Source organism: Bos mutus, unplaced genomic scaffold (genome assembly GCF_027580195.1).
Source record: "Bos mutus isolate GX-2022 unplaced genomic scaffold, NWIPB_WYAK_1.1 CTG403, whole genome shotgun sequence".
Lineage (NCBI taxonomy): Eukaryota > Metazoa > Chordata > Mammalia > Artiodactyla > Bovidae > Bos > Bos mutus.
The window spans coordinates 2,670-14,227 of record NW_027219889.1 but is presented as its reverse complement, the minus strand read 5'-3'; the positions used below and the strand labels follow the sequence as shown (position 1 = coordinate 14,227).

General features: G+C 36.9%; 1 protein-coding gene across 1 annotated transcript; it reads right to left on the bottom strand.

Annotated features, from left to right (window-relative positions):
- Positions 1-8,032: 8,032 nt before the first annotated feature.
- Positions 8,033-9,032, bottom strand: LOC102283465 (olfactory receptor 9K2). The gene is given in 2 exon segments (XM_005911129.2): positions 8,033-8,323; positions 8,325-9,032. Coding segments are annotated over 2 exon segments (942 nt in total). The 5' UTR covers positions 8,976-9,032.
- Between the last annotated feature and the right edge of the window lie 2,526 nt (positions 9,033-11,558).

Sequence of the window (11,558 nt, the reverse complement as noted above, 5' to 3'; positions counted from 1 at the left end):
ACTTTTATCTGCATTAAAAACTGGTTCAGACAGATGTCCTCTCTCTTCAATGATTTTTTTTGGCATTTTGAACTCCTCTGCTGCTTCTTAATCATCAAAAGCTGCTTCTCCTGTTATCTTGAAACTTATTAAGCCAAAACTCTTTCTAAAATTATGAAACCATTCTTTGCTGTCATCAAATTCACCAGTTTTCAATCCTTTACCTTCCTTTTGCTTAAAGTTGTAATATAATGACTTCACTTTTTCTCAAATCGTATTAGAATGTATAGATATGTCTTTCTCCTGGCAATCCTTCACCCAGTAAAAAAATGAATTTTTAATATGAGATAAGGCATTTCACAAAAATGCAAAGTTTAGTGCCTACTGGCATAGCTACAAGCTACAGCTTCATGAATTTCTTTTTTAAAAAATAATAGTCCTTACATCGGATTCATTCATCTTAAAATGGCAAGCAACTATAGCTACAGACCTCAGTCTTCAGTAGGTACCTAGCAATTCAATTTTTTCTTGTAAGGTCATGACTATTCTCTGCTTCTTAGGAGCACTTCCAGCATTACTAGTAGTATTTCGTAGGAGTCTAATGGTGTTACTATTCAAGATATTGAACTAAATATGATGAAAAAAATACAAGAAGTGGTACATATCACTTTGTATTGTGGTACCCAGTTTATTGGAGAGATTAGCAACTCACATGGAGATGATTAGTATCATGTCGTGTTTTAAGTGGATACTCACAGCACTCAAGCTCACCACAACAGCAACAGGAGGTAGCACAAAATTATGACAGTAGTACAGTATGCACTACAGTCAATTTCCTGTACTTATGATATAATACTGCATTATTAGGTTTTTTACATTTCTCTCAACTTGGAATTATACCAGGCAGGTATGGTCTATAAGGATTTGTGTTCATTAGTTTTGGTAAATTTTAACATCTTGTGATACATTTGTGTTTGTTTTGTGTTAATAAAGACTTGTCTGTGAATGTCCAGGAATCTCCAGCAGAGATGTGGTTTGACAGTGGCCTTCTGCATGCCAGGAAGCTTCCATAAGCCTCCTATCCTTATCCATCAGAGGAAAGACAGAATGAAAACGACAATCACAGAAAACTAATCAAACTGATCACATGGACCACAGCCTTGTCTAATTCAATGAAACTATGACCAATGCCCTGTAAGGCCACCCAAGACAGACAGGTCATAGTGGAGAGTACTGACAAAACGTGGTCTAATGGAGAAGGGAATGACAAACCACTTCAGTATTCTTGCCTTGAGAACACCATGAACAATATGAAAAGGCAAAAAGATAGGACACTGAACAATGAACTCCGGTCGGCAGGTGCCCAATATGCTACTAGAGAAGAGTAGAGAAATAACTACAGAAAGAATGAAGAGATGGAGCCAAAGCAAAAACAATGCTCAGTTGTGACTGGTGATGGAAGTAAAGTCCAATGCTATAAAGAACAATATTGCATAGGAACCTGGAATGTTAGGTCCATGAATCAAGGTAAATTGGAAGTGATCAAACAGGAGATGGCAAGAGTGAATATTGACATTTTAGGAATCAGTGAACTAAAATGGACTGGAATGGATGAATTTAATTGAGATGACCATTGTATCTACTACTGTGGGCAAAAATCTCTTATAAGAAATGGAGTAGCCCTCATAGTCAACCAAAAAGTCTGAAATGCAGTACTTGGGTGCAATCTCAAAAACAAAAGAATGATCTCTGTGTTTCCAATGCAAACCATTCAATGTCACAGTAATCCAAGTCTATGCCCCAACCACTAATGCCGAAGAAGCTGAGTTGAATGGTTCTATGAAGACAAGACCTTCTAGAACTAACACCAAAAGAAAGAAGTCCTTTTCGTCATAGGAGGCTGGAATACAAAAGTAGGAAGTCACGAGATACCTGGAGTAAAGGCAAGTTTGGCCTTGGAGTACAAAACGAAGCAGGACAAAGGCTAATAAAGTTTTGCCAAGAGAACACACTGGTCATAGCAAACACCGTCTTCCATCAACACAAGAGAAGATTCCACACGTGGACATCACTGGATGGTCAATACCAAAATCGGATTGATTATATTCTTTGCAGCTGAAGATGGAAAAGCTCCATACGGTCGCAAAAAAAATCACCAAAGATGACTGTGGCTCAGATCACGAACTCCTTACTTCAAAATTCAAACTTAAACTGAAGAAAGTAGGGAAAACCACTAGACCATTCAGGTATGACCTAAATCAAATGCCTTATAATTATATAGTGAAAGTGGCAAATAGATTCAAGGGATTAGATCTGATAGACAGAGTGCCTGAAGAACTATGGATGGAGGTTCGTGACATTGTACAGGAGGCAGTGATCAAGACCATCCCCAAAAATAAGAAAGGCAAAATGGTTGTCTGAGGAGTCCTTACAAATAGCTGAGAATAAAAGAGAAGCCAAAGGCAAAGGAGAAAAGGAAAGATATACCCATTTGAATGCAGAGTTCCAAATAGCAAGGAATAGCAAGAATAGCAAGGAGAGATAAGAAAGTCTTCCTCAGTGATCAATGCAAAGTACAGTAGAACAATAGAATGGGAAAGACTAGAGATCTCTTCAAGAAAATTAGAGATACCAAGGGAACATGGCATGCAAAGATGGGCACAGTAAAGGACAGAAATGGTATGGACCTAACAGAAGCAGAACATATTAAGAAGAGGTGACAAGAATACACAGAAGAACTGTACAAAAAAGATCTTCAAAGATCTTCATAACCACGATGGTGTGATCACTCACCTTGAGCCAGACATCCTGGAGTGTGAAGTCAAGTGGCCCTTAGGAAGTATCACTATGAACAAAGCTAGTGGAGGTGATGGAATTCTGTTGAGCTGTTTCAAATCCTAAACGATGATGCTGTGAAAGTGCTGCACTCAATATGCCAGCAAATTTGGAAAACTCAGCAGTAGCCACAGGACTGGAAAAGGTCAGTTTCATTCCAATCTCAAAGAAAGGCAATGCCAAAGAATATCCAAACTACCACAGAATTGCACTCATCTCACACACCAGCAAAGTAATGCTCAAAATTCTCCAAGCCAGGCTTCAGCAGTACATGAACTGAGAACTTTCAGATGTTCAAGATGAATTTAGAAAAGGCAGAGGAACCAGAGATCAAATTGCCAAAATCCACTGGATCCTGGAAAAAGCAAGAGAGTTCTAGAAAAACATCTACTTCTCCTTTATTGACTGCCAAAACCTTTGACTGTTTTGTTGTGTGGATCACAACAAACTGTGGAAAATTCTTCAAGAGATGGGAAACCTCCTGAGAAATCTGTATTTGGGTCAAGAAACAAAATTTAGAAATGGACATGGAACAATAGACTGGTTCCAAATCATGAAAGGAGTACATCAAGGAAGGATGTATATTGTCACCCTGCTTATTTAACTTATATGCAGAGTACATCATGGGAAATGCCAGGCTGGTTGAAGCACAAGCTGGAATCAAGATTGCTGGGAAAATATCAGTAACCTCAGATATGTAGATATGTAGATGACACCACCCTTATGGCAGAAAGTAAAGAACTAAAGCACCTCTTGATGAAAGTGAAAAAGGAGAGTGAAAAAGTTGGCTTAAAACTCAAGATTCAAAACACAAAAATCATGGCATCTGGTCACATCACTTCACAGCAAATAGATGGGGAAACAATGGAAACAGTGACAGACTTTATACTGGGGCTCCAAAATCACTGCAAATGGTGATTGCAGCCATGAAATTAGAAGATGCTTGCTCCTTGGAAGAAAAGCTATGACCAACCTAGACAGCATATTAAAAAGCAGAGACATTACTTTGCCAACAGAGGTCCTTCTAGTCAAACCTATGGTTTTTCCAGTGGTCATATATGGATGTGAGAGTTGGACTGTGAAGAAGGCTGAGCGCTGAAGAATTGATGCTTTTGGACTGTGGTGTTGGAGAAGACTCTTGAGAGTCCCTTGGACTGCAAGGAGATCCAACAAGTCCATTCTAAAGGAGATCAGTCCTGGGTGTTCATTGGAAGGACTGATGCTAAAGCTGAAACTCCCATACTTTGGCCACCTCATGTGAAGAGTTGACTCATTGGAAAAGACTCTGATGCTGGGAGGGATTGGGGGCAGGAGGAGAAGGGGACGACAGAGGATGAGATGGCTGGATGGCATCACCGACTTGACCGACGTGAGTTTGGGTAAACTCCGAGAGTTGGTGATGCACAGGGAGGCCTGGCGTGCTGCAATTCATAGGGTCGCAAAGAGTCGGACACAACTGAGTGACTGAACTGAACTGAACTGAACTGAAGCTACATAATTCATCTGAAATGTTTTTCAAATAGTTGCAAATATTTTTTAAAATTATAATACATTTATTGAAAGCAGTTTGTGTGTAAGTGGACATGCAAAATGCAGATCATTGTTGTTCAAGAGTCAACACTATAGTCATATGCTATAGTACTGGATTTACAGCTTAAGCATTTGAGTTTTGAAAAACATAATTCAGTCCATACCACTTTTCATTCCTTTTCTTATCCATTGTATTAGCTAAGACTTACTGTTGGATGTTGAAAGGTTTTGTAATGGGGACTTCCAAGCGTTGTTCTTAATTCTAGCAAGAACGTTTTTGCTTTCTCACCATAAATATGATCTTAGCTCTAGATTTTTGGTAGATGTTACTTTTCAAGTTAAGGAAATTCTCCTCTATTCCTAGCCTGCTAAGAGCTCCTTTATTTTTATGGTTTGTACCATCACCACAAGTATTAATCAGGTTCAAAATGATGAGACACACCTTCTTTGCTGCATCCTTCTCATACTAATCAGTTACTGTGTTCTGGGTATTATACTTATATTTTTAAATAAACCTTTTTAAAATTACATTGGCATACTTAAAGCCCCATCAATAACATAAACTGATAAAGCAGTATCCCTGACTCCAATCTTACATCTTTCAAATATATTTTCCATATAGCCCTAAGACTTTCCTTGATTACCAACACCCACTCTCAGGCACCCAACCTTACAATCTCCATGTTTATTCTTTGTGTGCATTAAACAATAAAATAAAATCTCTGGATTTCAATTACATGTCCAATGATTTGATTCCAACATTAAATTGTAAGTTCTCTAAAGAATACAGTTATTTATACCTAAGCCTACCACAAGATTAAACAAAATTAATAGAATAAATCAAGATACAGAGGCAAGTAAGAAAATTTTGAATCACATTCTATTTTGAAAACTGCCTAGCTTCTTTTCTTTTATTAAATATTCCTTAAATAATTAATATAGGAAAAATTATGAAGGTTCATTTAAGGAAATGATTGCTCAAAAATTTTGTATATTTTTATCTCCCACTTTGGTTTTTTATATTAGGACCCAGGAACAAACAGGTCCTCAGAGCACTCCCCAATGGCTGACAAACTCAATATACAATTTCCCAAGTTGATGTATAAAATGAAGATTATTTATTGTTTGTTTCTTATTATTATTACTCTTTTGATAGAACATATATAAAATAGTTGATTCAAGTGAAAATTCAAAAATGGTTAAAAAATTAGTAAACAGAAACCTCAATTAAATGGAATTGAAGGATCAAAGTTGGGAGTTTTCACACCTACAACAAAGCAGAGCCCAATGGGAAGGACAAAGACTCCTCTTCTTTCCTATGAAAGACTCAGCCAATGAAAAATCAGGGATTCTTTGTTCACTGCAGCACCAGTTGACTTAAAAAAAATACACACCTGAGAGTCATGAGTCAAATTGTATTTGGGGCAAAATGAAGTCTATAGTCTGGGAGACAGCACCTCAGATAGCTCTGAAAAACTACTCCAAAGATGGTCAGTATATATGTGATTTTGTTGAAGGTGTGTACATATATTTTGCACATATTTTTTTTTGTTCAAAAATCAAGCACACATTTTTTGAAGGTTTGTGCTGCTTACAAGGAACAGTTATCACCATGGATTTTAGTGTTTTTCTACATGTGAGGAGAGACACAAAAATTGGGTTCATAAAATCAGCTCCTGAAAATATCAAATTATCTTAAGACCTGTTCTCCCAGTTTTTCCCAGAGCACAGAATGCCTCATTTCTGTTCTCTACCCTGAACTCCATTCAGAGGGTGTTGAAAATCAGCAGCTATACCAGCATATGATCTAATCCTTGTAGAGGTAGATGGCAAATGCCAATTTGTAGTTGACATGATCAATCTTTCTTTTTTCTTCTTTAAAAGATTTCTCTTTCCATTGTCATTCAGGAACTTGAATGTGTCTTGCCATGGTGGCAGACCTTGAATTGCAACTCTGTGCTTCTCCTCCATGTTTGCTGGAGAAATATCTGTCAGTCTATTTGTTTCAGGTCAACATTGCAGTGGACTCCTGCAGGGACCAGAGAAGATTCCCAACAGTTCTAGGACAGGTGTGCAAACAGGTCCAATATCCTCATTTGAGCCATTGTTTATTACTGTTTTTCCTACCAACCCTGGAGAGTGAAGATGTCTTTATCCTGGAACTGAGCTTTCACCCTCTTTGCATTTGAAGCACTCTGGCTTTATTTGGGATCTATTTAAATGTTTTGACTTTCTGGTTAATACGTGGTTCTTTAGGTTATTAGTCATTTGGCACTTTGATGTGATTTGAGATCAGACTCTTTCATGACTGACCAGCCTGTTCCCTGCAGAACAGTGGCTGCTTCTCCTACAGTGGCTAGCCTTCAACCCATTTTTTTAAATTAGAGGTTTATTTTAATTGAAACAATGTTTACTTTTCAGCCTTGTGGTGGTTTTTTGAAGGGCTAAAAGATACATCAATGTGAACAGGGCTCAGCCTCTGACAATGGTGGGTTTTTCAGGCTTTGATCCATTCCTTTGGAAGGGCTACAAGAAGATTACTCTTTTTCTGGCAAAAACTCAGCCAGTGAAAAACCAAGAACTCTGTTCACTCAGATGATCCCAACTTCCCAAAGTCTTCTCATAAAATGATTCTCTTTGGCATCTGCATGATCTAAAGTCTGCCCAAAGGCTGCTCAGTCATGATTACAGACCCCATGCAATGTAATTCTAAGCTCCTGATCCCAAACAAGCCTCCAGGCAAGAATATTAGAATGGGTAGTCTGTTTGTTTCAGGTCAAAACCCTTTAGCATGTCAGAGAAATTAGTAATAATTCATGAATCATTTACTTTAAAAAGTAAGTTGGACATTCCAATGATTGTGTGTAAAATGTGTTATTCACTCACACGTGTTTGATTCTTTGTCGTGTAAGACTAAACTAAACAAAATAATGCTTGGGTGGCTTAAGATCTTCACTATAATAATATATAAAAACAGTGTTCTCTGAGCCATATTGTGTATAAATAAAAAAACATTGGAAAGCCATTCCAGTTTAACACTGGACAAAATTTTTTAAACATAAAATGTTATTTGAGATTAGTATGAAGATTCATCTTGAAAAAATGTATCTGAAATGTCCAAAGCATCTCCAAAATCCAAGATATTTATGTTTGATAGCAATGCAGCATTACTCCATTGAAGACTTTTCCCAGTAAGTGATGTAAGTCACTAAGTCACTTCTGTCTGTGGTCTGACTCTTGAGAGACCCTTGGACTGCAAAGATCCAACCTCACCATTCTGAAAGATCAGCCTGGGATTCTCCAAGCAAAAACACTGGGCAGTGGAATTTCACTTATTGGAAAAGAATGCTGGGATGAAAGTGAAAAGGAGGAGAAGGGGAAGTCATGAATAAGTCACTGTCTCATTTGAGTGACCAGGACTGCAGTCTTCCAGGCTCCTCCATGCCCATGGGATTTTCCAGGCAAGAGAACTGACTGGAAGATTCATCTTGGACAATACCTCTGAGCATCTCCAGACATTCTACATTTGACAATGCTAACATGGGGGGAAAGTACTATATGGAAATAATATATTACCTTTAAAAAGCTTTTGATAATATTTCTATGATACTGAGGAGAATAATTTCATTGATGACCAGAGGAGTACAAAATAAACAGACACCACTCATTAGTGGAAGAGAAATAATAATCACAGAATAGTACTTTTCTTCTCCAAAAGTTTGTTTAGAGCTTCTTTGACATCTTTGTTTCTCAAAGAGTAAATCAGAGGATTCAACATGGGAGTGAGTAGGGTGTAACACAAGGAGGCCACTTTACTGAGCTCAGGAAATGTGTCAGGAGTGAGATACATAAAAAAGACAGCACCATACAGTACACTCACGACTCCCAGGTGGGAGCTGCAAGTGGAGAAGGCTTTCTTACGCCCTTCGGTGGAGGGTATCTTTAGAACTGTGGACACAATGTACAAATATGAAATAACTAATAACTATGATGGTAGGCAAGGTAATGAGGCCAGATAAGGTGAAAGAAACCATTCTCCGGATGAAGAGGTCAGAGCAAGATAGTCTCTGAAGTGGGCGAGTGTCACAGTAAAAATGGTCAATGGCCCGAGAAGCACAAAAGGATAAAGTAAATGTCATGCTGGTCTGAAGAATTGAACTGATACAGCCAAAAAAATAGGAACCAGCCACCAACTGAACACAGAGACGTGTTGACATCTGGACAGTGTAGAGGAGAGGATTGCAGATGGCAATGAAGCGGTCATAAGCCATGACTGCCAGGAGAAACCCCTCGGTCACAATGAAGAGGGCGAAGAGAAAGAGCTGGGTCACACAGCCTTCATAGGAGATGGACTTTCTCTCAGACCAGAAGTTGCTCATAGCCTTGGGTGCAATAACAGATGAATAGATGAGATCGATGAAGGAGAGGTTACCTAGGAAGAAATACATTGGTGTGTTCAGCTGGGGATCAGTTATAATAATGACCATCATGCCAACATTCCCTAGAAGGATCATGGCATAGACAAGCAGAAAAAGTAGGAAGAGGAGAATGTGGAGCTCTGGGTGGACCCTGAAGCCTACAAGAATGAAGTCAGTCACGTCTGAGTAGTTGCTTGTTCCCCTGTCACCCATGGCAGAAACCTGCAGAGAGGTACAAAGAAAAATAAGCAAATGAACTCTTGGCTGTCATCCTAGTTACCAATCACCTCTTACTGTATTAGGAGTCACAAAACTGTTCTAAAATCATTATTTATTTTCACCTTAAAAGTTACTAATTTATATGAGTGGTGAAATTAGATCTTTTCCTTTTGAATCTAATACAATGTCTTCCCACCAAATACCTTTCACAGTGCATGTATCACTTAAGTATATATTTCCAACTCATGATTTATGCAATAAATGTAATGTCAGGAAATAGTGATTGCAAGAGAGCACAAATATTTCAATAAATGACATTTTGGAAGCAATTTTGGAGTCTGAGTTTGGAGATAAGGGCCTCAGTAGTCTACTTTAGGAAAACTTAGTTTGGCAGACATAGAGTACCAGCAGATACAAAGAAAATGATTGAATTTTAAGATACCTAAAAAGTGCAATTATTTTTGTGGTTAATGGAAACCATGGATTCTGATATAATGTGTATACTCACAAAGAAAAAGTTTTGTGCACAACCAAACACAAAAATTATCAGCACTTGTATGCTAGAATTTCTCCAAATGAGCCTCAAAATTTGTTTCATAAAAAAATTTTCCTTCATTTCCTCAACTGACAGCTCATAGTAAAGAAAGAGACTTATTCTGTCTAGATAGAATTATTTAGAAATGGATACTGAACAAAAGAGACATAAAGAAGAAATTGTTGATTGCATTCTTATTTACCTGGAATATAACTTTCACAGTCCTCATTAGTTTATTTACTAGACACTTCAAATAAGATCACTCTTCTCCCCAGGGCTTTATATACATGAATCTGTGTAGACAACAATAATAATAGCAAACATTATGTGGCATCTTTTATAGGCCACTTCTCTAAATGCTTTCATAATAGCTCATTTAATACATACAACAATAATATGAGGTGAGTGTTATTGTATTCCCCAGTTTACAGTAAGGAAAATGAAGTACCAAGAAATAAAATATGTTGAAAGACACCTACTAGGGTCAGAATTGAAATCTGAAGCCAAGAAATCTGGTTCCAGAACCCATGTTCTAATCACTGTGTGATATCTATCAACTTTTTCTTTGATAAAGAAATATAAGAAAGTTTAATATTTTGGTGAGGAACAGATGACTTTCAGTAAAATGGTATGATGTTGTCTTGATATATTTTTGTTATTCACCAGATCCATCAAAAATTAAATATGAAGATAATTATAAAGGGGCAAGTTTTAAATAGATCAGAGTTAGGGTCTTAGGAGTATAAATTATTTAGACAGTGAAAGGAAACCCTGTAGTAGTTGTAAAATGTTTTTTGAAAAATAATGTATCTTATTTATATTTCTTTAAAATCCTGCCTAGAACCAAGGGACCAGATTACTTGAATTTTTGAGATTTATTCCTATCAAACTCATTCTAATGTTAATAAGTTTACAGCTAAAACCACTTATATCTGGAAAAGGAGAGTGTTTTTCCCAGAGTATCCAATAGACAAGTAGTCAGTTGGTGATTTATTATTTGTCAAAAACTCACATGCTTTCAAATTTACTCTTACCTTATATTGTTTGGTAATTTGTCATGTTCTGTAAAAAGAAGCAGCAGAATTCTGATGTTTTGTCTTATTATTTTTTTAATTTTAGAAAGAGTAAACAAATTTAATGACTATGTTACAAAAATAATTTTAAAAATCATTATGTCAAAATAAAATGAACCCCTTTCCTCTCAAAATTTCCAAATACATGTTCATTTTCCCAGTTTCATATTCTTCCCTTAGAAAAAATAGCCTTATTTTTCTTACTGCTCTATGTAAACTACTAAACTTTCCTTTAGTAGTTGACATTGGAAAAAGTCATTGTTCTTTGTAGAAGACAAACAAGTGTATTTTCCAGTGATGCTTGGTTAACTCTGAAATGCTTGCAGGAATTATATTCTGTAGTTATGCAAAGTGAATCTGAGGAATCAATCAATAGGATAGTTCCTCTTCTGCATTCTCTAGTGCTTGAATGCTTTTAGGAAGCAAAAATAGATTGTCTTAGACATCCAAGTAGAAGTCCTGAGTCATCTGGAATCTCTGATAATCTGCTCAAATAAAAGCAACAGTTTTCATAATGGCTTTGGCATAACAGTATAAATTTTTATAATTGTAGCATTGAGCTTTTCTTTACCTTCTGGGATATAGTCCTCCTGGGAAAGAAAGAAGTATAAATTTATTATTAAGATGTCTAGACTCCAGAGTCAAGATCCATGAGGAACATAGGGACTCCAGACTTAAAAAATAAAAGAAGAACAGAAAGAAATTGGGGGTGGGAGTGTGTGGAAGCAGCCTGAGTCTAATAGGAGTCAGCATACATACAAGAGCTGTTTTCTTGTGAGAATCCTTTGGGAAGGACCAAAAAGATCTTTTTAAAATCATCAATCCAAAAATAGACATATCTGAGTCAGAGTTCTAAAACACAACTCCTTGCATCTAAAAATGCAGCTCTACTCATTATTTTTTCTCAAACACTTTATTGAGAAATAATTAGTGTGAAATAAACTGTATTCACTGAGTATACATTTCTGT